This window comes from Meles meles, chromosome 13 (genome assembly GCF_922984935.1).
Source record: "Meles meles chromosome 13, mMelMel3.1 paternal haplotype, whole genome shotgun sequence".
NCBI classification, from domain to species: domain Eukaryota; kingdom Metazoa; phylum Chordata; class Mammalia; order Carnivora; family Mustelidae; genus Meles; species Meles meles.
In genome coordinates, this window is record NC_060078.1 from 55969554 (window position 1) to 55994428 (window position 24875).

Here is a 24875-nt window from a genome sequence, read left to right on the forward strand (position 1 = left end):
AAGGTGGGCCCCGCCCCCAGATGTTCTGATTGGGTAGGTCCAAAGTGGGTCAGAAGATTTGCAATTCCAACCATTTGCGTGGGGCAGACTTCACTGGTCAGGAGACCACCCTCCATGCCTTTTTGTGCTGTGGGCCTTTCAGTTACACCTGAGTTACACAAATTGATGCTTTGGGAAAACTCAAGTCCTCCAGAATCCCAGTGCAAAGTTCCAGACAGTGAAGCAGAGTGGTCAGTTCAACAACCTCACTGGGGCGTTGGTTTTCCTGGGCTGTCCCTCCTTTGTGGGTCTCTTGAGTTTCCTCCATGTGGATTTAGACTACCCTCTGCCTGTATATTTTTATTCATTTTAGACTCATGTGCTTTCTTGAGCCACAGTCTGCTGAAGCAGCAGAGTGGCGATGAAAGGTGGGGGTGGTGGTGAAGGGTGAACATGACGCCCCTCCTTTTGCAACAATGGAAAAAGGGACTGGACCTGCTTGGTGCAGAGCCACATGGTCAGGACCATTTGGTGACGTTGGGACTAAGACATGACCATATCCCTCTCTCTGGGAAATGGGCTGTCACTCAGCCTGAAAAGACTCTTCCCTAGGACAGGAAGCGAGGAAGAGGAACAGGTGGTGGGCAAGACTTGGGCTTTGCTACCTTGATGTTTCCCATCTTCCTGGGGCCTTCTGGTTGTTGGTCCCTCTAGAAGGATTTCTACAGTCTAGAGGTGGGCTGGCTCTTGGAATGGTCTATGGCCGGAAGCAAAGCTTGGAAGACTTAAAGAAAGATCCTGGATGCTGAGTGAAGCCATCTAGTAACAAATATAAATCATTCTCTCTGTTGTGCTTCCCTTCTGTTAGTCCCCAAATTTCAGCAGAGACTTACTACATGTTAGTAAGTCTGTTGGGTTGTGCGGAAATGAGGAAAGGGTCTGTGGCCAAAGGTGGAAAGAGCCTCAGAAATCCACGTGGAAGTTGCAGGATGCCAGCTGCACCACAGTTGGGGGGGTGGGGGAGTGGTAGGGGAGTGGTGGGAGGAGTTAGGGGAAATGGCTCCAGGAAGATGGGTTCATGGATCTGGAGACAAGCAAGAGTCAGGATGGGACAGAGTGAGATGTGTAAGCAGCCCTGGGACTCCCAGAATGCCAGTGGCAGGAAATCCGGTAAAAGTGGGATAGGGGTACTGTATTTTGAATGGTGAAAAGGAATGTGACCTTTTTTTGTTTGGAGTACCAGGTAAGTAAGGAGTAGCTGGTTACCCAGGTTGTAGAGTTTTTAATTTTGTAAATTCATTTCTGATAAAAAAATGTAATATATGCTAAGTGAATCAATCCTGAAAGGTTAAAAGGGCTACATACTGTATGATTCCAACTGGAATCTGGAAAAGGCAAAACTATGGAAACAGTAGAAAAATCAGTTGCTGTCATGAGTTTGGGAGGAGGAAGGGAAAGATGAATAGGTGGAACAGGGGATTTTCAGGGCACTGAAACTATTTTTGTATGACACAATCATGGCGGCTACACGTCACAGGTGTTCATTGTATCAAAATTTGGAAATAATACCTAAAATGTCACTCTTAATTCCAACCTCCACTATTAACATTTAATTAAACAGCCTTCCAATGTTTTGCTACACATGTATAGTAGGTATAGATTTCACATAATTAAGATCACACATGACATTTCATAATCTGCATTTGTATCTCAAACATTTTGTAAGTGAGCATGATCTTGAGGCTTTGTCTGCTTAGCCACCCAGTCTTTACCTGTACCTTTCCTCCCCCTGCAAACAGAGGGGCTTTTAATGAGCTGAAACTCCGATCTGGGTGGGTATAACAGGGAGCAGTGAAATGTCAGGACCCCTATACTTGAGAGAGGGGAGAGAGAAGACCAGACCTGACCTGAGCAAACCAGGATCAAGAGTGTGGATCAAAAAGATCTGCTGGAGGCCTTGTTTCTGGGGGCCTTGGATCAGGGGATTGAGCCCAAGGGGTAGGAGAGAGTCCCTCTCCGCTTCCTGCCTGTTCCTTCAAAGCCAGGTCACTCTCTGAAACAGTCATTTTCTAGAGGATGGCCTGAAGACTACCATATACTAGCACCTGTAAATGAAGCTATTTACCTCTCAGGGTTGCTGTGAAGAAAATAGATAATGAATGTAAAGTGTTTGCCCACGCAGGCCGTTTCAGTTCATCAGGACTTTTCAGTTCATTGTAGCGGCTCTTCTTCTTCTTCTTCTTCTTTTTTTTAAGATTCCATTCATTTATCTGACAGAGATCACAAGCAGGCAGAGAGGCAGGCAGAGAGAGAGGAAGGGAAGCAGGCTCCCTGCTGAGCAGAGAGCCCGATGGGCTCGATCCCAGGACCCTGAGACCACGACCTGAGCCAAAGGCAGAGGCTTTAACCCGCTGAGCCACCCAGGCGCCCCCATTGTAGCGGCTCTTCTTGCAGAAGACCCTTGGGACTGGTTTAGACCAGGAACAAAACTCCTCTCAGTGATGTGCGCTAGAGAGGGGAAGAGGGAGCCTTCCCACTGGGGTTGATCCCAAGGCCCGAAGGTGCTCCAGGATTGCGTTTGGTTATGGGGTGTCTCTGTTATTGTTGTTGTTTTGTGGGTTTGGGGGGGGAGGGTGATGGGTGGTGGCGGGAAGGGTTGGCTGAGAACACCCTCCAGCCTGGCATGGCTAATTGGTATCAACATGTGAGACTCACCCACTAATCACAGTTCTGCATAAAACAGGGTATTTATGTGCTCTGACATGGGTGGCATTTTGATCTCTAACCTACAAAAACACCTTTGCAAAAAGATGAATTATTTTGGGTTCTCAGGCTGCCTTTAGTACTAACAAATGCTTCCATATACTCAGCTGTATTTAAGGGTAAGAAAAGAGCATTTTAATCAACACTAAGGTTAGTACAAGTAAAAAGTACTGTGCTTGCCAAAAAAATTAAATTAAATTAAATTAAAAACAAAAATTCAGATTGCTGTACCCTCAACCATCTCAATGAAATAAAAATCCCAGGTGGGGCCCAGCGATCTGCATTTTACAAACTTCTAGGGACTGGTGATTCTCATGCACACAGGAGGCTGAGAACCTATATTAAAAGAAGTAAAGCGGGTTTATCTTCTTCTAGGCCAGGCTTAATTGCAAAGAGCACAAGAGAAGTACCCACCCCCCAACATCTCCAAGGTATTTTCCCACCTGACTCTTTGCCTGAAATATCTTTACTCCATAATGGGATGCTGAAGGCTTACACAGACACTTTCTCTCCCCAGGAAACGACCATACTGGCAAATAGGAGTTTTAGTCAGTGGTGTGATGTCTGCTCTTAATAGGGAGAAAGAGCAGAAAGAATGAGCCGTGGGTGCTGACGACCAGGTTTTTACCTTTGTGGATGCTCAGATCAATACAAATCTGACACAGAGATACTTTCTATCTGTCTGCCTTCTGTTCCCTGGCAACCTGGCATCAGAGTGGGGACTCCAGCTCTAGGAGCTAAACACAAACAGCCCAGCTTTTTTCACTGAGTATTTTTTGAATTGAAGGTCAGAGATTACATCAATGGGCAGTGTCTATACATCTTCTTCTTGGAGGATGACGATGAGGAGGAGGGCGTCTTGATTTTGGCTACACATTAGAGTCACTTAGGGTGCTTTTAATAGTCCTCATACCCAAACCCCACCTCCACACCCACCCGCCACGCCATTGTGTGGCTCTCAGGTGATTCTGATGTGTGGCCAAGGTCGAGAACCACTGGCAGTGTTACCATTTGTAGATTGTGCAGGGAAGACCCACCAGCTAAGACAGCATGAGGAGAGGAATCCATAGATGCTGACCGCCCTTCAGAAAGATGTCTGCAGGCTGAGAGCAGCCCCAGGATGGGGAGGGGCAGAACAGATGCAGGAAGGGTAGACTGGTGGACTGGACGCAAGGCTCCATCAGCACTAAGGGACCACTGGGAAGGCAGCTGCACATGGATAGTTTGGCCAAATTGCCAAAAACTATACCTTTCCGATAATTTTTATTAAAGACAGGAGATGACTTAAAAGATGGTACTATCCCCAAGAAGTATATTTTTTGAAATGTAGTAGAAAAAAAAATAAAAGGATCATAAAACATCTTGTTTTCCTTTTAGCTCCTTAATACATTCACAGAGGATCATGAAAGGCAGGTTTTAGAGGGGTTTTGTACTTCTATCTCTTCAGGAAAGGTGGAATGAAAAGCCGTGTTCATCAGAGAAAAATCCTTGCTTAATCTGGATTTAGGAATGGATTAAAGGAGGGTCTCAGATGAAAGAGACTCTTTGCAAACAAAACAGCAGATAAGGGGCCTGGGTGGCTCAGTGGGTTGGGGCCTCTGCCTTCGGCTTGGGTCATGATCCCGGGGTCCTGGGCTCAAGCCCCGCATCAGGCTCTCTGCTCAGCAGGGAGCCTGCTTCCTCCTCTCTCTCTGCCTGCCTCTCTGCCCACTTGTGATCTCTGTCTGTCAAATAAATAAATAAAATCTTAAAAAAAAAAAGAAGCAGATAAATCCTTCCTTCTTCTTCCTCCCCAAATCTTAACCAAGGATGGGTTGGAGTTTCATGTTTTCAGTATCAGTGGGACTGGTCCTCTGTGTGTGAGGCCTTGTGAGGGCCCTTCTCAGCTCCTGTTCCTAAACCCCAGCTTCCACCAGGCCACGCCCTCCTCAAGAGCCTGCAGAAGCTCCTTGGGTCTCCAGAATGAATAATCCTGCCCTTTTCTCTTGACTCAGAGTTACTCATTGGAAGCTCCTGGCACTCCACTGACGGCTGGCTCTTTCCTGTGAATTAGCTATGTCTACTTGGTCTGGTACCTTAGAATATCTGTGCTCTCCTCATAACTGGCCAGTCCCTCCAAAATATATGTTCCTAAGATCATTCTGGAATAGCAATCTCTCTAACATTTTTCTTGATATACATATAGAAGAGAAGAAAATACGTCCTCTCTTAACTACTGTACACAATGAATGAATTTTTTTTTAAGATTTTATTTATTTATTTGAGAGATAGAGATCACAAGTAGGGAGAGAGGCAGGCAGAGAGAGAGAGGAGAAAGCAGGCTCCCTGCCAAGCAGAGAGCCCGATGCAGGGCTCGATCCCAGGACCCCGGGATCATGACCTGAGCGAAAGGCAGAGGCTTTAACCCACTGAGCCACACAGGCGCCCCGACAATGAATGAATTTTTTAAAAAACACAATCATCATCGTGTTGTATGAAAGGAGAGAAGGTTAGCACTCCCCTTGACAAGGATGGAAGAGGCCCTCGGGCCTGACAACACGCATACGGTTAAGGCATTGCCACCTACTTCGTGGCATCTAACCAACGTTTTTTCGCTAAACTGTGGAAAGAACCAAAATGCCCTTCAACGGATGAATGGATAAGGAAGATGTGGTCCATATACACAATGGAGTATTATGCCTCCATCAGAAAGGATGAATACCCAACTTTTGTAGCAACGTGGACGGGACTAGAAGAGATTATGCTGAGTGAAATAAGTCAAGCAGAGAGAGTCAAGTATCATATGGTCTCACTTATTTGTGGAGCATAACAAATGACATGGAGGACATGGGGAGATGGAGAGGAGAGGGAGTTGAGGGAAACTGGAAGGGGAGATGAACCATGAGAGACTATGGACTCTGAAAAAGAACCTGAGGGTTTTGAAGGGGCGGGGGTGGGAGGTTGGGGGAACCAGGTAGTGGGTAATAGGGAGGGCACGTATTGCATGGAGCACTGGGTGTTGTGCAAAAAGAACAAATACTGTTACGTTGAAAAAATAAAAACAAAAAAACAAAAAAAAAAACATAACCATCATCGGGTCTGCTGATCCTTTGTCTGACTTTCTCCTTTCTAAGCTGTTTAAATGATCTCCTCTCATTGACTCAGAATTTCTTTTTAGGATGCTACTCATCATTTCTATAGTATACTTTATTTTTGCTGTTAAAATTTCAACACAAGTATATTATAAAAAGTTGAAGGCTTTTGATAAGGAAGAGACTAAGAAGACAAGGAAGAGAATAAGAAGAGAATTTATAATCTGGTACCCTTGGATCCTCAGGTTTGAAACCTCTGGGCTTTGTTGGGACCCTTTCGTTTCTGTCTGACTGTTTATCTCCCATCATCAGTTGTGTCAGTTCACCTCTAGATGACCTTATCTGTCTCTGTCTCTTCATGCCTGCCCCTGCAGTCACAGCCACTGTGATCCCATGGCAATGATGATGCCCGTGGCTGCCCCTCCGGTCTCCCTCCATCTCTCCCTTCCTCCAAATGCATTTTCTTACATTGCCCTTATTCATCATGGTGCCCCACGATGCCCCACTTCAAGGTCTCCCCATTTCCCGCATGATGAAGTATGAACTCATTTGCTTGGCATTCAAAGGCTTTCACAATTTGGACCCAACCAGCATTTTTAGACCTAATTAACCCAATGCTATGAACCCACAATTGTTCTCATTCCATCCCCTCAGCCCAAGGCCCAGCTTAAGTGGCTCCTTCCCCCTTCCAGATAATTTCTTGGGCACAGGAAGGAGGCCACATAGGACCAGAGTCCAAAGAGGTGGATTCTACTCCAATTGCTGCTGATTCCTGGTTGTACCCATCGGAGCAATTCTTGCCGTCACTCAGTGCCTCATTTTCTCTTGTAAACTGAGAAGACTGGATTACATGGACGCCCAGGTCTTCCACAGCTCTGTATTCTACTTCTATCTATGCTGGATTTATAATACTCTGGCATCATGGATGCTATATTTAGATTTGCAAATTCAGCAGCCCAGCGGGCTTCTTCCTTCTAGAAAGTGAGTCTGAGCTGGAGATGGCACAGAAGTTTTGGCAGCCCCTTCTATGGTAGAGGAAGCCTCCCAAAGTTGAGTTAGCACCCCTGCCCCATTTCACAGATGTAGATCCCTAGGCCCAGAGAGATCATGATGCTTGTTTCAGACTACATAGCTTGGGAACCCTGACTCCTAGGTTTGCCTGTCATTAAGGTAGTCACAGATATTGGGCAGTGGAAGAGACTTTAGGAATATCCTGGGTCAATCCCCTCTTGTTATAAGGGAGGAAACTAAGTTGTAGAGAAATGTGGCCATTGCCCCCAAGATTGATTAGCTAAAGATTCCCCCAGTTCTTTCCATCACACCCTGTTCTTTCCCTTTCCACACACAGCTTGAGGGTCCTTCCAGAGGTTCAGCTTTTCCATGGTAGGGACTGTTCTGCCTTCTTGGGCCATAGCGCACAACCCACGGTTACAGTCCCAGCCCGGGAAGCCGTGCAGGTGGTCAGACTCCACAACGGCAGGAGAAGCCAGTGTTTAGTGAGCATGTGTTATGTGCCAGGTGCTTTGCATGCACTGCCTCAGTTAACCCTCAAAACATTGTGACATAGTTCCTTTTATTATCCTCATTGTTAACTGTGATGAAAAAATAACCACATGACATAAAATGTATCATCTTAATTGCCTCTAAGTGTCTGGATCCCCAGTGTATTCACATACACATTGTATATTCACATTGCTGTGATGATCTCAGTTTTTGTAGGTGAGAAAATATTTGTTCAGAGAAGTTAAGTAATTTGCCTCAGGTCCTACACTTAGTAAATGAGAGCTGGGATTCAAAACCAGGGCTTTTGACCCCAGGGCCCATGCTCCCACCCAGCCCTGGATAACCTGTGCTGGCTGATTTCAGCCTGACCCCTCCCCCGGGCAGGCGATGGGCTTCAGCACATGCCTCTTTGGGCACTTCTGTCTCTCTGTCCCTAGAGAAGACCTCCAATTCTGCTCCCAATGAAGCAGTTTTTACTGGGGACACATGTGCCCCACTACTGCCCTGCTGCTGGTCCCCAAGAGCTGACAGTTGCCAGAGGGCAGCACAGGCTCCTATGGGCCTTTTCTGTCTTTAGGGAGGGGCAGAGAACAAAGAGGAAGGGAGAGAGTAGTTAGGGAGGTTGGGAATGTGGTCGGGGGCCCTCTGGGGTCTGGGACATGTCGAGAAGCAGAGTGGCTGGACTCATGGAGAGAGACTTGAACACCATGTCCCCATGCATCCCTTCTCAGCACCCTAGTCAGAAAGACCACCTAGGAGCCCTGGAGTGGAGTACCCCTACCTGTGAGCATCTCGCTGTCAGACTTCTTAACTGCCCATTAACTAGAGAAAGTAACTTCAAGTTTCCCCAAACACTCTACCATTTCTTTCCTTCTTTTTCCTACCGAGATCTGCAAGTATTTTGTGGTCGTCTTTGGCATGTCTGAACTGCTGGTCTGGGTCATGAGCAGGCACAAACTGGGTTGACTTGGCATAAGCAGGAGCAGGGATGATCCTACTGATACCCTGAATCCTTTTTAAAAAAAGATCCTGGCACTCTCTCTTCTATCAGAGACAGCTAGGCGTGGGATGTGGCATCCTGAGACTGCTGAGATGGCAAAGAAAATATGCTAAACTAGTTTTTAAAAACTTAGTGTGGCAGTAGAATCTGTCACAGCTCTTCCCTCTTCCTGGTTTTCGGGGCCTCCAGGGATGCAGCCCTTTCCTTCCTCTGGGCCCTGAGGCAACCTTGCTTGTGTCTGCGCTTAGCCAGTCGTGGAGCAGGGAGGGGTTAGGTAAAGGGAAATCTCTTCCCCAAAATAATACACAAGCAAATTACAAACCCCCAAAAAGTTCCAGGAGGCTCCTGTATCCACAGATGACAGACTGTCAGTTTGGAAGAGTCCCCAGAGATCATGTTATTTAATCCTGTCATCGTGCTCAGCTTTGGTACACTCTTGGTTCTAACACAGTGCACATGGCATAAATTTTGCTATGTTCACGGTCTCTCCTTACCAGCAGGAAAATTACCATGTGGGACGATGACTCCTAAACAATAAATCTGTAAGACGATATGACGCGTAATTTTTTTTTAATTTTTTTATTATTTTATTTACTTATTTGACAGACAGAGATCACAGGTAGGCAGAGAAGCAGGCAGAGAGAGAGAGGAGGAAGCAGGCTCCCCGCTGAGCAGAGAGCCCGATGCGGGGCTCGATCCCAGGACCCTGGGACCATGACCTGGGCCGAAGGCAGAGGCTTTAACCCACTGAGCCACCCAGGTGCCCCATGACGCGTAATTTTAATCACGATTCAGAAAATGCTGAAAAGGTAAGCCTATGTGATACTAGAGAAGGAATGTGTTTTTCAGAATTTGAGCTTGTGGGGCACCTGAGTGGCTCAGTGGGTTAAAGCCTCTGCTTTCACCTCAGGTCATGGTCTCAGGGTCCTGGGATCTAGCCCTATGTCGCACTCTCTACTCAGAGGGAGCCTGCTTCCTACCCACCCCCCAACCAGCTGCCTCTCTGCCTACTTGTGATCTCTGTCAAGTAAATAAATAAAATTTAAAAAAAAAAAGAATTTTAGGTTGTTCCTTTAAAGATCAACCTTGATGGGGGAAAAAAATGAGTCTTATCTATGTCTATGTGGTAGAATATGATATTGCCACCCACTTTTCTGGGCATCCATTTCAATAGCTAAAAGCAAAGATATTTTCAGGGAGTAAAGAGTGATTTTGAGGAACAGTATTTCCAATACCTTGAAAAAATTACTCAGTTAAGCTCATTTCACTGAGATCTAAGTAAAAAGAGATATTGGGGACTATCAGGTGTAGGGATTGAAGTGGAAAAGAACCATTGCAATTCTTAAAAACCATCCAGAAGCACTTATTAATAATACATTAAAAAACACTTTGAAACCGTATCTAATTTGTCAAACAAAAATACGATCGTGGGTCTCCAAAATATAATATTTTATGGTAGGAATGGAAAATAACTTCATTATCAATTTTTTTATTGCAATAATATACACCTAATGTAAAATTCACCATTTCAGCCACTTCAAAGTATATGAGGCAGCAACCTTCAGGAAGTTCACAATGCTCACAACCACCACACTGTCTAGTTGCCAAAGGTTTGCATCACCCCAAAAGGAAATCTCATGCATGTAAAATGGTCAGTAGCAGCTTCTTTCTTTTCTTTTTCTTTTTTTTTAGGATTGTATTTATTTGTCAGAAAGAGAGAGTGAGCACACAAGCAGGGTGAGTGGTGGGCAGAGAGGCCCAGGGAGAAGCAAGCTCCTTGCTCGGCAGGACTCAATCCCAGGACCCTGGGATCACGACCTGAGCCTGAGCAGAAGGTAGATGCTAAACAGACTGAGCCACCCAGGTGTCCCTCATTAGCGGTTTCAAAGCAGCTTTTTCCCCATTTTATTTGGAGGTATTTGCCCAAATTGCTCTTGTTTTAATGATGTTGAGAGGTTGTTTTCAGCATTCATCAGGTATATTAGGCCCAGTGGTCTGTAACTCATTTGCAAATGTGATCATTTTTGAATATGGAGATGATAGGAAATGAAAAGACCTTCTATTGTAAAGAAAAAAAAATAACTTTGACCCTGAAAAGGCTGTAAAGACAGTATAAAAGGCAAAACAGTCACACAGACATCAAGGTGCCAGTTTTCCAAGGATTCTGTATTACATCTGGCATTTTCTTTTTGAAAATATATTTCTCATGTTTGTATTTTACTCCATCACAGTGATTTGCACTGGAATAAAATGACTGTGTCCTTCCTGCTGGGGATCGACTGTGCACATTCCTCACGTGCATAAGAGATGATTCGTCTACCTTCGGATTTTTATACTTTGAACCTAGTGAAGTTAAAAAGTCAACAACAAAAACAACAAATTGGATGGGGAGGACACTTCTTTCCACCTTTGAGCTCAGGTCTGCACCCTCCAGGGAACATGCTTAGCCACAGACCTCCAGCCCCAGCTCCCTCGGCTTAGCGATGGTCTCCCTCTTCTGACCTTTCCCTCCTTATCGCCAGTTTCTTCCTGAACAGTGCCTCTTTCTCTCTGCCCAGCAGCTGTTGACCGAGCCACCTCTGTGTGGGAGAGAAGAGCCCAGCAATCTGCCCTCCAGTCACAGGGACGCTGGGGACAGACACTGACTTGATGCCTTGGACTATTACCCTTAGCGAGGTTTAATTTTGAACCATAATTCTGGGACACACCGCCTGTTACATATTGTTTTAATAATATAGGATATTAATAATTTAATAATATAGGATATAGGATATTATTTTCCAGATGGAAAAGCTGAGGCAAAAAGGGATTAAGTGACCTTCTCAAAGACCATGAGGTAGGAAGTACAGAGAATATTCTAACCCAGGCTTGCCTGATTTCAAAGATCATCTTTCCAGTACAGCAAAAACACCTTTCTGAGCCCTTCTTCAATTATACCACACTAGTCCTCTATGTTCAGTCTATGTGTAAGACCAACTCTTCTCTTTATAATTACAACTCTCTCTCAGATGACATGAACTATTGTGGGAGCGTTCTTTGAAAAATACGTATTCATAAACACCAGACGTGCCTGGGTCAGCATGGAATTCAAGTCTGGACTGGGAAACACATCAAAGCCTGAAATCCTGATGGGCATGGCTCTGCAGGGCTTCACTGGGGTTTCTCACCAGCGAATTAGTTGCCTTTTAGTTTTAAAAAAAATGCCTAGGGAAAATATAGAATATACACTAAGCTAGACTGAGCTGATTGGCCAGTGAGTGATACAGGGTTAATAAATCGGGGGTGGGGGGGCAGGGTGGTGGATGCTCTCCCCTCTCCTCCCAGGCAAACAAGGAGATGTGGTTCTGGAGTGGGCTCTGTTGGTGTGGGCTTGGATAGGAACTTCCCCTCTCTGGACCTCAGCCTTCTTGCCTCCAAAATAAAGGAGCTAAAGAGAAGGCCTCTCAGGTCCTTGCCAGGAAACCTCTGTGATCTGAGCAGGAGCTTCCCCACTGATATCTGTGTCCTTACTTAGAGCAGGGGGAGCAGGCTCAGAGAACCTATGGCCAGCACTGGCTACATAATTTCTAGGGCCCAGTGTAAAATAAAAAGGCAGGGCCCCTTGTCCAAAATTATTAAGACTTATAGGACAGCAAGAGCAGAGCGTTCAACTAAGTGGGGGGCTCTGGGAGCATGGGGCCTGTGTAGCTGCATGACCACCCTTCTCGGGAGCTCAAGGATCTTGGCTGCACATCCCCTCTATGGCTCCATGGGGGTAAAACCGAAAGCTAGCTTGCTGGGAGATAAGGACACCCCTGGGGTGATGCGATCCTTTCTCAGGAAAGTGGCCACACCAGAGAGGTGTGGCTCATCAAGGAGAAGCAACCTACTCCTTAAGCTGCTTCCTTGTCTGGCTTTTGAATTCAGCGAGCACTGAAACCAAGGCCTGCTGGACTGGGGAGATGGCCTCCTTGGGGGTCTAGACCAGAATGCTGTTGAAGGGTTGGAAAAACATCCAGTCGAAAATAAGCCTGCAGGTGGAGATGCCCACACACACCCTTTCAAAAGGGAAGGTGAGGCAGGACTGGCAGGAGGATGTGGGTCCAGCCCAGAGGGGCAGGGACTTGCAGGAGCTCCGTGGGAGCAGCCATCCCTCAGCTGGAGAACAAGGTACAGGCTGGAAAAGTAGACTAGCCCGCTCATGAATGTGTGTAAAACCGCGGAGAAGAACACTTGGGCCAATAGGGAGGCTCACGCACACCAGAAGCTATGGATCTGAGGTAGGGCTCCTGAGAAAGGGTTTGCACTGCCAGCCGTGTGTGCTCTAGCATCAGAGTGCAGCACAAAAACCCTTCCCTGCAGCGTGCTGGGAGCCTTGAAGCCCTGGGGCCCAGAAGCCTGCAAGTCAGGTTCCCACTTCAGGGTTCACCACTCCCTTGATCTGGAGGCAAGACTCACACGAGGGCTGGAATTCTATCCAATCAGCAGGTGGGGCCCACTTCTGGAGCAACAGGTGTGCTGTCCTCTGAACCTCTGATCCTGTGCTGGGCCCTGGGGGCCTGGGACTCCAGCAAGTACGTGCAGTGAGAATACTAAAGCTGTCCCTGAGGCTTAGACATCAACAACCCTGAGCAAATAGAGAGACACAGGATCACGTGAAAGAAGCAGAATGATCCCAGGTCAGTGAGATTTAAGGGAGGTGCTGGCAGATGGGGAGGACAAAGCAAGAGAAACAATGCATCACTAGCCTACAGAGACAGAGTCTAGTTAAGCTGACTCACATGGTTTCCTTGGCTACAGGGGACAAGGACATTGCTGCCTCTTTGGCGCAGAAGCAGGATCTAGGGTCACCCAGGAACCTTGAGGTTCTGACATTATCACATACAGCAGCCCCTCGCCAGTCTGGACCCCTCGCATACATAGCCTCTCACTGTTCTCAATAGCATAAGAGAATCAGGCAAACTGTTCACTTCTGGAAAAGATCAACATGAACTTAAAGAGTTGTGGGAGACAGGATATAGGATGAATTTACAACAGAGCTGGCATAAACTGTTTTTTGAAAAGTTGCCTCTTCAACACCCAAACAACACAAAATATACACCAGTGGCCCCAGGGAGAGACCAGGCAGGAAAGGATGAACTCTGCAGCAGCAGCAGAACCTATCCTAGGTGATGGTAGAGTTGTTCCGATCCGTGCCGCACAGACTCCATGGCAGGATCTTCACATGGGACTGAGACGATGTTAAGGGGTGGACAGATACAGATCATCTCCCCACCCCCACCCCTTGATCTTTTATCCCATAATACTCTGCCCATGCACCTCAGGACAACACATTCTGCTCTAGGACAAGCATAGCATATCCACCTCTGTCCAGAGTTTGGCCATAGGATCAGATCCATAAGCCCCTGGACAGCCTAACAGCTATGTTACCACTTAATTTGCTTTTTACCCCAGCTCTAAGGATTTCCACTCATGGTGTACCCAGTCTGGTTACAGAGGTAGAAACAGAGACTATTCCAAAATGACCTTATGTCTGGAGATCTTTCCTGCTCTCATTTCTGTACCAAGGAGAGAACAACATATATCCCAGTCGTTCACATAGTTTATGGAATCTAGTTTCACTTGACACTAATTTAAAACAAAACAAAGCAAAAACCCAACTCATTGAAATATAGGCCCAACACCTCAAGCCCTTCTCCTTGGCAACACCTCACCCAAACCATCCCAGAGAGAGGAAAATCAGTCCAGTGAGCAGAGGCCCATCACTTGCAAAGATACATATTACATATTTTAAATGTCGACTCATACTGTCTTTGTAAGAACATATAAATGAAGAAGTGCTTCCAGTTCCAGACAGAATTCATTTACTTGGTCTGAATCAGTTTCTCGACAGCAGCACTAGTGAGATTTGGGGACAGGTAGTTCTTTGCTGTGAGCCCTGCTCTGTAAATGCAGGATGTTTACCAGCACCCTTGGGGTCTACCTCCTCAGTGCCAGTAGCACCCCCCTTCCCAATGGTGATATTCAACTGTCCTCCGGAGGGCAAAAGTGCTCCTGGTGGGAAGCACTGATCTAAATGATGCAGCCATGCCTTTGGGGAGGGCAGCAGAAGCATGCTTCTAGGGGATTACTAATAAACACAGAGAGCTCTGTTTCCCTGCAGCAAGCTATCATTCCATTTTTCTTTTTTTTTTTAAGATTATTTATTGATTATTTATTTGACAGAGAGAGAGAGCACACAACTAAGGGAGCAGCAGGCAGAGAGGGAGAAGCAGGCTCCCTGCTGAGCAAAGATTCCGATGTGGGACTCGATCCCAGGACCCTGGGATCACGACCTGAGCCGAATGAAGACAGATGCTTAACCAACTGAGCCACCCAGATGTCCTCATTCAATTTTTCTTTTTCATATTCTTTGACAAACCTAGATTCCTTGCTGTCACTGCATGAGGGCAATACTAATATCCTCTCTGAAAATGAACCAAACAGTAGATTCTCCAACAAACAGACAAGATTGGTCCTCTGTGGGGGAAAATCAAGAGACTATATGTAAATGTGTGCCCTGAAGCATCTGGTACCAGCCCAGACTCCTCCAATCCACTGATGTAGGAGGCCTGGCTAAAACATAATCATGGTTCAGTTCTTAAAAACCTAGTTAAGTGTATCACAGCCCACTGGGAGGCCAGTTGCATGAAAAGAAGGGAGTCATTCAGCTATAGCACGCAGGCAACCACTGGATCCAGGAGAGAGGGTGCCCTAGATGTGTGGACTCTGACTTAGGGTTTTCCTGGCACAACCATGCCCAGTGTGGGTGAGGTAAAGTGCCTTGAGTTTTCTTAGTCAATGATCCTGAAAGCTACAAACACTAAACAAATTCTAGTAATGTGACTCCAGTCAGCTTGCCCACAAGGAGAAAGAGGTTATTTGAGGATTCCTTTCACTGGAGTGACACAGGGTGTCCCAGTTGAGCTGATTCTCAGCTGACATAAGGCAGGTGAGCAGTGTGAAGAGAAGTACTTCCTGGAAAGTGTGTCTGATTTCTACCATTAGATCCTGTGCCTTCTTTTCACCCTCCCACATCAGCACTGGCCTCTGCCCTAAACTTACAAAGAATGAGAAGAGATATGCTCCCAGACACATAGATATTCAAGAGTTGCTCCATGAACTCCTGGGCAGCTTCCTGCTTTGCTCCCCATTCCAGTTAAAGGGGGGTTGGATCCATTACCAAGTGAGTAGGTGAGTAGGTGAGTAGGAAGAGAGACACCAAATGGTCACTCATGATGTGTGGGTTGATACTGGTTATTGTGTTTCCTATTTATATTTACTTGTTATACTGACCATGAGGCAAATTTCATTCTGGGCCCTTCAGCCCATGTTGTCTTACTTGGTCTTCATAATGAGTCTGTGAGGAAGGCATCGCTAGTTTCATTTGACATTTGAGGAAACTGAGGCTTATAGAAGCTGAGTGACTTCCTCCAGAACCAAAGCTACTAACTGGACATAGAAATTCAACCCTTTGGGACTCCAACTGCATTGTCCTTCTAAGTACATCACAGCAGCCTTCTAGGTGACTTCCTTGGCTGCTGTCTAGTTGTGGTCTCTGGGCCCCACTGTTTAGGAATGGACAGCTTCCAGAGACTAATGATTCAATCAGGAAATATTTCCTGGGGGCCTTGGGATAAAATCTTTGAAAGTGGTCCATCTCTAAACAGTGGGGTCAGAGAATGATCTTCATGTCTGAAGGATCACACAGGATTAGAATAGATAGGGCTGTGGAAATTGGTCCAAATTCCTCATTTTGAAGATGCGGGACACAGCGGAGATAAGGACCTACCCAGGATGATGTGATAGAAAAGCCATATGTAGACTATATAGAAACATCATAAAAGAAAAGACTACAGGGTGTGGTAGGTGAATGGAGGTGCAGACAGGGATGAACCAGGGTTAGGGCTGATGACGATACCACTGACAGAAACAGGGAATATCAGAGATGGAGCTAGGGGCTGAAAGGTGAAAAGAACGTGAATTTCTTTCTTTTTTTTTTTTTAAGTAATTTCTATACCCAAACTTGGGGCTCAAACTCACACCCCTGAGATCAAGAGTCATATGCTCCACTGGAACCAGCCAGACACCTCAGTGAATTTGTTTCTGAAGAATTGAATTTGAAAAATCAAGGAACTGGAAATTCCAACTGAGGATTCCAAGACCTGAGAAGAGAAGTCATGTCCCAGGGCCTGTGAAATTAAATCTCCAAGCATCCTAGCAGTGAGACCCACACCCCCAAGACAGGGCCCTGCTGTGCTCCACAGTTGTGTTAGCCACTTAGAATAAGGCGGAGGAAGGGTGTTCGTCATGTCTACAGTCCTTGCAAAGCGAAATGCCATAGGTATCACAATCAATAAGTAACATAACCAAAAGAACCAAAAAGGAGAACTAAAATGAACATAAACTTTATCAAGGATCAACGTTTAGGATATCAGTTGCACACCTATGGAATTAATAAGAAAGAATAACAATGATATTAATGACTACAATTTTTAAGCTAATAATTGTTACTATATCAGGATCACAATGTATCCTTGATGGATACTCACTATCTCTCTATTTTTGTGGCTAAAAATTTAAGCAAATCCTTATATAAATTTTGATAAACCTAAGGATATAAACACAGCTCTTCACTTCTACTAGCACCTGGTGCCAAATAATTGCAGTTGGGCAACCTCCTTCTGAACTGGCATTAACTGGTCAGGACAGAGGACGCAAACCAGAGGGATCAAGGACTTCATTTTCCTATTCCACACCATCCCATCCAATTACAAAAAAGATTTAAGATGGTGCTTCAAGTCCATTGTGTTTACAATTTCATTTCTTTGAAAAGTTCCACGTCAACAGTGCACATTTTACCAAAATAGGCCAATTCTGTAAGGACAACTGAGTAACCAAGTGGAAAAAAAAAGTTCCTTCTGCCTAAGCAGATGAATGTGGTATATGATTATCCATAATATAATTTTGGTTTCCTACCCTATCATCTATAGTTGCATCTTGCCTACCGACCGACCACTCTGTGATTAAGCTGGACTTCGTCCAGAGGGGGTTGGTCGGGGGAGGGGGGGTGGGGAGATCATAAAGTGATTCAGGTTCTATTGCCTTTCTTTATTTAAATTTCCATTTGGATTTCCTAAAAGGGGTTCTAAGGCTTCCTATAGCTCTAGGTTATGGAATGTTTGGAAAGGATTTTTTAAAACCCCCTTACTCATTTGAGAGAAGCCGTAATATCCATGCCTTGTTATTTGCTTTGGCATGTCTTTCCTACTGCTCCTTTCCTTTCCCTTCTCACTGGTGTGTCCCAAATCTAGGCCTGTAAAGCCAAATGCCCGCATTACAGTTTCCCTGCCCCCAGCTCCCTGCCCTTCTAGTCAGGCCATCCTCTCACCCTTTAGAAAGCTTGCTGGCATAACATCTCTAACCCTGTAAACCATTCTCTAACCCCTCCATGGGTAGAGCCCTCAGCGTCCTTTGTGGGCCAGCCCCACCCTACACATCCTACCTTATCAGGAACTTTTGGAGTTTACTCCATAGTCTCTGTTGAACAGAACACTTTCATCATCCCACCAATGAACTGTACTCAAGGCCAGCCCCAAGTGTCAGTTTCTCTATTTCCTTCCTCCCAGCTCACTGCTTTTCCTCCAATTCTCACAGACTTTTGTCTCACCCCCCTCTCAAACCTAGCTCTTGAAGTATCTTCTCCATGAAACCTTTCCCGGCTACTCCAATTCCTTTCTTATACTCATTCAGTCACTTATTACTTTCATTGATTCACCTGCCCCCTTCCCATGAGGTGTAATGACTCCAGACCAAGGGAAAGACTGAGGTGCCTGCTTGTCCCCTGTCGGTGGTCACACCACCGCACTCACCAAGACGCCCTTGAAATGGCTGACCTCACCGATGGAGCCTTCCCGTCCCAGATCAGCAGTTCATTTCAAACACCATTTACCAAGCACCTACCAGGTGCAAGATCCATATTCTCACTGTGAAGGGCGGTCCTGGTGCCAATTCCAGACAAATTTCTCTTACATTTTGCCGCAAAACCTCTAATTCTCCGGTTCCTTATTATTTGTGAAAACGTACTTGATACACGTGTCACATCACCCATGAAAGACTGAAGTTCAAATGGTAGTTGGAATATAAAACACTCATTAAACATTTAAAAGTTCCAATCTCCATAAACTATGATGCTGTTACAATGAGACAAAAAGATTTTCAAAATCAAAATTTGGGACATGGTCTTTTCCACAGCTCAGAGGAGTTTTTTGATTCTTGTTCCTTGGGCCACTTCCAGTTTTTTCTTTCTAAGTGGCTTTGTATAGATAATTGTTATACTGACATAAGAACACTAGAAAAACAGACCTCACGTCCCCAAGCACTTGTGATATATATCCACAAAATAAACGAGATAGTACAACTATAATGAACACAAATGGTTACAACGTTTCTTAAATTAAACATTCAGTAGTAACCCACAATAAAATGGTTAAGGATTCAGATCAGACAAACTCTTCCTTAGGCTAGTTTGTTGTATTCACACTCTGAAAGCTCAGCCCTTGGCTTTTTTTTTTTTTTTTAACTGTCTTTCCAGAATTTTCTACCTTAATCTTTCAATGGTAAAAGCCAGCTAGAATAAGCCCACTTGTTCCTACATATTTCTTTAAAAACTTAATCTACTTCCCTATAGCAATTGCCACCCACTGCCTTGAAACTAGCAAAGTATTCCAGGATTTCAGTATTTCTCAGATGCAGTAAGAGCATTAAAAAAAAAAAAAGAAAAAAAAAAGAAGAAGAAGAAGGAGAAGTATTGGATGGGGAAAATCTTACCTCAACTTCTGACTGGCAGGGACAGTTATTTTATTAAGCTTGTCCATTCTTCTTGTTAATTATAAGAGCCACGAATAACCGTCAGTGGTCACGTCAGCAGTCTCTGACCCTCCTAGGGAGAAGCATGGTACGCCTTTGATCTTGAGGGTCCCAGTCACTTGAGTCAGATTTCCGAGAGTGCAGGCTGCTGGCAAACACCCTACACTAGGGAGAAGTAAAACTTGCTCGAGCACATAATCAAGTTTCATGTTTCTACATAATCATGTGATCTGGGTAGCCAGCCAGCTTGGCTGATTACTCCACGTTGTGTAAACTTTAATAGTGAAACCTATTGGACATGCAAATTTCTTTGCAGCTGCTTTCTTTTATAACCAGATTTGTAACCAGACCAGGGCTGGCTTCTGGCTGGTCACTACTTCCTGTTGTCTCAAACACATATAGTCTTGTTTTCAGCAGGTGTCATTCTGTCCCCAGTAGCTTCCTGGGCTTAAAGGAAAGCAGAATAATCAATTCCATCAAAAGGTCTCTTTGGGACTTTCTGCTCATTTGCATAAATCCATGGATAAACTTTTCCACTTAAAGAACTGTGATACGGAAATGGCATTTCTGTACTGTCATTTAGAGAGTAGAAGGCAGTTTAAGGTCAGGGAGGAGGAAAATGAGAGGGATGGTTCCTTTTATGTCTGGGCACATGTCCCTGTGGCCAGAAAGAAAGCCCCGCTCACCTTTGTGAGGAAGGACACAGTAGAGACTCCCAGTCCCCTCTCCTGTTACCCCAGTCCTGGCTGAAGAGAGAGGAGGAAATGGGAGGCAGAGACAAAAGGAGAGACCTGAAGGAGGTGGGGTAGGGGGAGGGATGAGAAGGGGAAGGTGGGGGTGGGGAGGCAGCAGAGGCTCTGGGAGAGGTAGAAGTGGTAAATGAATTTCTTCCCCTCTTCTTGGTACAAACAGAGGTTCTGTATTTCTCTAGGTCAGTCTGGATTATTCACTCTCATGTACTGCCTCTGAATTTCTAGTTCGACCAGATGTTCAGGCACAGAATCTTCAGAGCTATTAAAGGGTGGGGCCCTTCTCGGCCAAGCCACTGAATTGGCCAGGCCAGCGAGGGAGCAGACAATCTCTCGTGAGAAAAATGCAAGCACTTGCCCCTTCTAATTTTTTATCTTCCCCAAACAAGAAGCTCATTTTCAGCCCTGGATATCTTGCAGTGTGTCTGGAAGGAGTTCTAGAGCCTCACGCACCTGTCGCCATAGTTCTTAACTGAAAGAAACTAGTAGATGGGAAGGGTGAAGGGTGAAGGGAAGGGTTACAATGTCATCAAGGATCAAGAAGATCAAGCCTCACTGAATGGGATGATGATAACCAACCTGTTTCTTCCAAATTACTGTAAAGTGCACGCTGTCAGCCACTTGACTTTTCTCTCAACCAACAAATCTGCTTCGCACCTGGACTGGCAACTTCTTATTTCCCCAGAGAAAAAAAGCAAGGGCAAGAGTTACACTTCTGCTTTTTCTTTTTACAGTCACTTCTTTCTTCTTTTTTACTGTATTTAGTCTGACATAATAAAAATGAGAGTCTGCTTTTCCAGACTGGACATTTTGCCAGTAGCAAAATGTGTGGTGTGTAGTGTGACCGCCATAATGTTCCAGGTTGTCACGACTGCTTGGCAGCTATAACCAGCTTCCCAAGAAGACTGGTGCAAGCCTGGAGATTGAGAATGCCAAGTCTTAGCTAAGGACTCATAATAAAAAGAGTGAAGCCACGCGACACGGTTTCCACAGCACGTGGAAAACAACCTACCATAATAAACACTCTGTCTCAATTTACACAGCACAATGGACATGAAAATTAATGTCTAGACGGACAGATGAGAAATGGATTATCCCAACCTTAGAGAAAATTTGGAACTCTAAATACTGTTGATAACATTCACGTAGGTACAATCACGCTGGAAACAGGCTGGTAGCGCTAAAGTAATTTGGGTCATAGACATAACAAAGCAGTACGAATATACCATGCACAAGGTCATGTGCAAATTGTTTTGGAAGCACCATTTCTAACAGAAAATTTAAAAACACTGGAAGTAACCCAATTGCCCATCAACAGGAAGAAGAATACATTAATTGTGGCATATCGATGCTATGGAGTCCTATTCAACAAGGGCAATGAGTGAAGTGTAATTGCATCAGTATGGATAAATAACAAAAAAAATTTCTGCAATAAAGGCAAGTTAAAGAAGATCACACATCATGATTCCAATTATAGTAAGGCTAAAGACATGTGAAAGTAACTAATATATTATTTTTTTTTAAAGATTTTATTTATTTATTTGACAGAGAGATCACAAGTAGGCAGAGAGGCAGGCAGAGAGAGAGGGAAGCAGGCTCCCTGCCGAGCAGAGAGCCCGATGCGGGACTCGATCCCAGGACCCCGGGATCATGACCTGAGCCGAAGGCAGCGGCTCAACCCACTGAGCCACGGTCAGGGGGAGGGAATGATAAATGTAAAAATCAGGTGAGTGGTTACCAGGAAGGGGTGCTGGAGTGACGGGGCACACAGGGCTTCAAAGGCAATGGTGGTGTCCTACTTCTTACGTTGAGTGGCAGGTATATAGGTACCTACTGTAGGTATTAAATATTTAACAAAAATAAATAAAAGAAGAGATGGTCTAGAATTATGGGGCAAAGCCAGGACCACCTAAGTCTCAGTTAGTGTATGACATGCTGAGACTTGAGAGTAAGAAGACACACTATACTGGAGCTTGGGGATGAGCCCCACCAACCCCAGTTTCTCTTGGGTCTTTCCTTGAATCTATGAATGACAACAAACAACAACATGCTATTGAATGCTTTCCATGTTTCCCTATGATGACACCCACTCCACAAGGGAAGAAACCGATTTGTAGGAAGGTAAGGTAACTGGCTCAGAGTTCCACCACTCATTCATGGAGGAGCTGGGACTCAAACCCAAGCCTGTTTCTGTAGTTAAAGCTGAGAATCACAGGGCTTTCCCATCACAAAAGAGGTCTGTGATTCAGCAGAGGGTCCAGTTCTGCAACAGAGGCACCAAATTACCCATGACCTTGGGTGAATCACTTAGTCTCCCTGACCTCAACTTCTCATCTTTAGAGAACAGAAAAGGGATTCAAGGAGAACTCGGGCTCCTTCTGACTTGGCATCTTGGACACTGGCCCATATGAACAGAAACTGGATTCCACCAGGGGAAATACCTGAACAGTTTCCAGAAGAGAAGCCTGTGATGGTCTTTACTAGATTGCTTCCCAGTGAGGGACTACATGGTTGTGGCAGGTTACAGAGCCTTGGAAGTAGTATCAGTCTTCACCAGAACTGAAAATTCAGCCATTCTGCTCTGCCATCCACCTGCTGATGGCTTTACTCCTGCTAGGGCTGGTTTAGACACACTGCCGAAGTAGGCAAGTGGTGATGTTGGCACTATGTAGTATTTTTTTAAGATTTATTTATTTTAGAGAGAAAGAGCTTGTGCATGCAAGCAAGGGGAAGGGCAGAAGGAGAGGGAGAGAGGCTCTCAAGCTGACTCCCCACTAAGCGTGGAGCCTGACGTGGGACTGGATCTCACCACCCCGAGGTCATGACCTGAGCCGAAACCAAGAGTCAGGTGCTTAACCAACTGAGCCTCCCAAGCACCTGGGTTCTGTGTTCCTAACCATAACCTACTCCCACGGTGGTCAGCCTCACAGCAATTCTGAGGGGGGGCTACTATTATTATTCATAATGTGAAGTCTGAGCCTCAGAAAGGTGACATAACTTACCTAAGCCCACCTCGTATTCCTGCTCCCTAAGCCCGGCCCCCTAATGCCCAAACCATTCACTCTTTTTCCTTTTCTTGTGCTGGCTCTCTTCCGTGGGGTGGGATGAGGTGGGTGTCCCATAGGCGCAGCGGCCCTGGCAGTTTTCTGACACTACAGGCCCAAGTCTCTGCTGGTCAGGCCTATGCCTGGTTAACTGGGCTGCTCATGGACAGCCCAGACAGAGGCAGGTTGGGAGGAAGCTGAGGGAGGAAGCCTGGCCCAGAGAGCAAAAAATAGCAGAAGAGGCCAGAAAAGGCAGAGAGAGAAAAGGAAGTGTGGCAGATGCAGACTGTCTGTTTTCCTCCTTTGTGGGGAGTAGAGTCAGGAAGGGAGAAAGAAGGGAGGAAGGAAGGAGGAAGGAAGGAGGAAGGAAGACGAGAGCACATCAGTGACCTGAGCAAATGCGCACGGGCTCTTTGCAGCTCAAGGCTTCACTTTTTGTGAGACAAATCCCCTCCCTATTTTACCCATTCAGTAAACTCAAAATTCTGTATGTCAAGTTGGCCTAGAGGGAAAGATCTGTTTCCCTAGGAGACCAGCTTGGACCTTAACAGCCTTTACTCTTGTATCATCCGGGTTGGCAGGGACATTAGAGTAGCCTGTAGTCAGGATGGACCACTCCTGGGCCAGTGTCATTGCCCCCTCCCTTGCTTCCAGCCTCAAAGCCAATCGCTGACCAGACTCTCCTTTGTAGTATGCACATGGTCACCCCGGCCTCATGCCAGCCTGAGTCCTCACCAGGATCACTGCTCAGCCTCCTACGACTCCTTGGTAGCCAGATCCACCCTCACTCTTGTTCCCAGCCCACATTCCCAGCTGATGACTCTTAAGGATTCAGAGGCTTTTATCCTAGAACCAAGTACAAATGTCATTCATGCTCCTCTGTGACCCCGTCTTGCCTTCAGATCCGTCTTATTTCTCACTATGTCCCAGCACGGGAGCATCCTTTGGGGGTCTTCAAACACTCTTTTCTCCTCATCAGTCACACAACCCAGCCACCAGTCAGCAACAGGGCGGGAAGCAGATACCAAGAGTCTGTGGCAATTAGGAGGCCCGGTTGTTCCCATCAGTCAGGGCTGTGACGAAGCCAGAGAACAGGCAAGGGTGGGGATGCAGAGTGCTCTGTGCAAGGAACGGGAGCATCAGAGGTATGGAGAGCCAAGGCAAGGCTCACAGCCTCCAGGGCTTTGAGCTTCTGGAGGCCAGAAGTCCTTGGTAGCAGATGCTCTGACTGATTATTATTTTCCGTTATCTTTTATAAAGTGAACCTTAACTAGTTCATAGTCTTCCAATCCAGGCAGTGCACTGGGTTTAAAGGGTTGCAAAACAAAAGCAGACTTGAGCAGATGGGGAGACATTTCATATCCTTGGGTAGAATGACTCAATATCATGAAGGTGTCCATTATCTCCAATTAATATATAAATTCAGTATGATGCCAAAAGATAAAACTAGATTCAAACCTTAAACCACCTACCAAAACAACTCTCACTAGATTCAGAGCTAAGTGTAAGAATGAAGAAAACGCAGTTAAATTTGACAGCCTACTGACTTTAAATCCAGAGGCAATAAAAGATTGATAAATTTAACAGAGAAACATAAAGAAATTTTTCATGGTGTAAAAAACATCATAAGCAACTCTTAATCTCACAAACAAACTGAGGGTTGCTGAGGGGATGGGGGTAGGGAGAGGGTAGTTGGGTTATGGATGTTGGGGAAGGTATGTGCTATGGTGAGTGCTGTGAAGTGTGTAAACCTGTACCCCTGGGCCTAATAATACATTCTATGTTAATAAAAAAATTTAAAAATTTAAAAAAAATCATAAACAGCATCAAAAGACAAAGAACAAATTGGGAGTAAAGAACTGCGTTATGCATCACAGAT

General features: G+C 45.5%; 1 protein-coding gene and 1 non-coding gene across 5 annotated transcripts in view; one reads left to right on the forward strand and one right to left on the reverse strand.

Annotated features, from left to right (window-relative positions):
- BLNK (B cell linker) overlaps positions 1-19411 on the reverse strand; it is a 76067-nt gene extending 56656 nt beyond the window's left edge. Inside the window, exon 1 of one of the 4 annotated variants that reach the window (XM_046026986.1) lies at positions 19165-19411. In XM_046026986.1, the coding sequence (XP_045882942.1) occupies positions 19165-19211 (47 nt within the window). In that variant the 5' untranslated portion in view covers positions 19212-19411. The remainder of the gene's footprint in view (positions 1-19164) is intronic. The other 3 variants (XM_046026988.1, XM_046026987.1, XM_046026989.1) reach the window with 3 other exon arrangements.
- On the forward strand, positions 5209-5334 carry LOC123955898. Its single transcript, XR_006821436.1, has one exon. It is a non-coding gene; the product is annotated as a U6atac minor spliceosomal RNA (small nuclear RNA).
- Positions 19412-24875: the final 5464 nt, after the last annotated feature.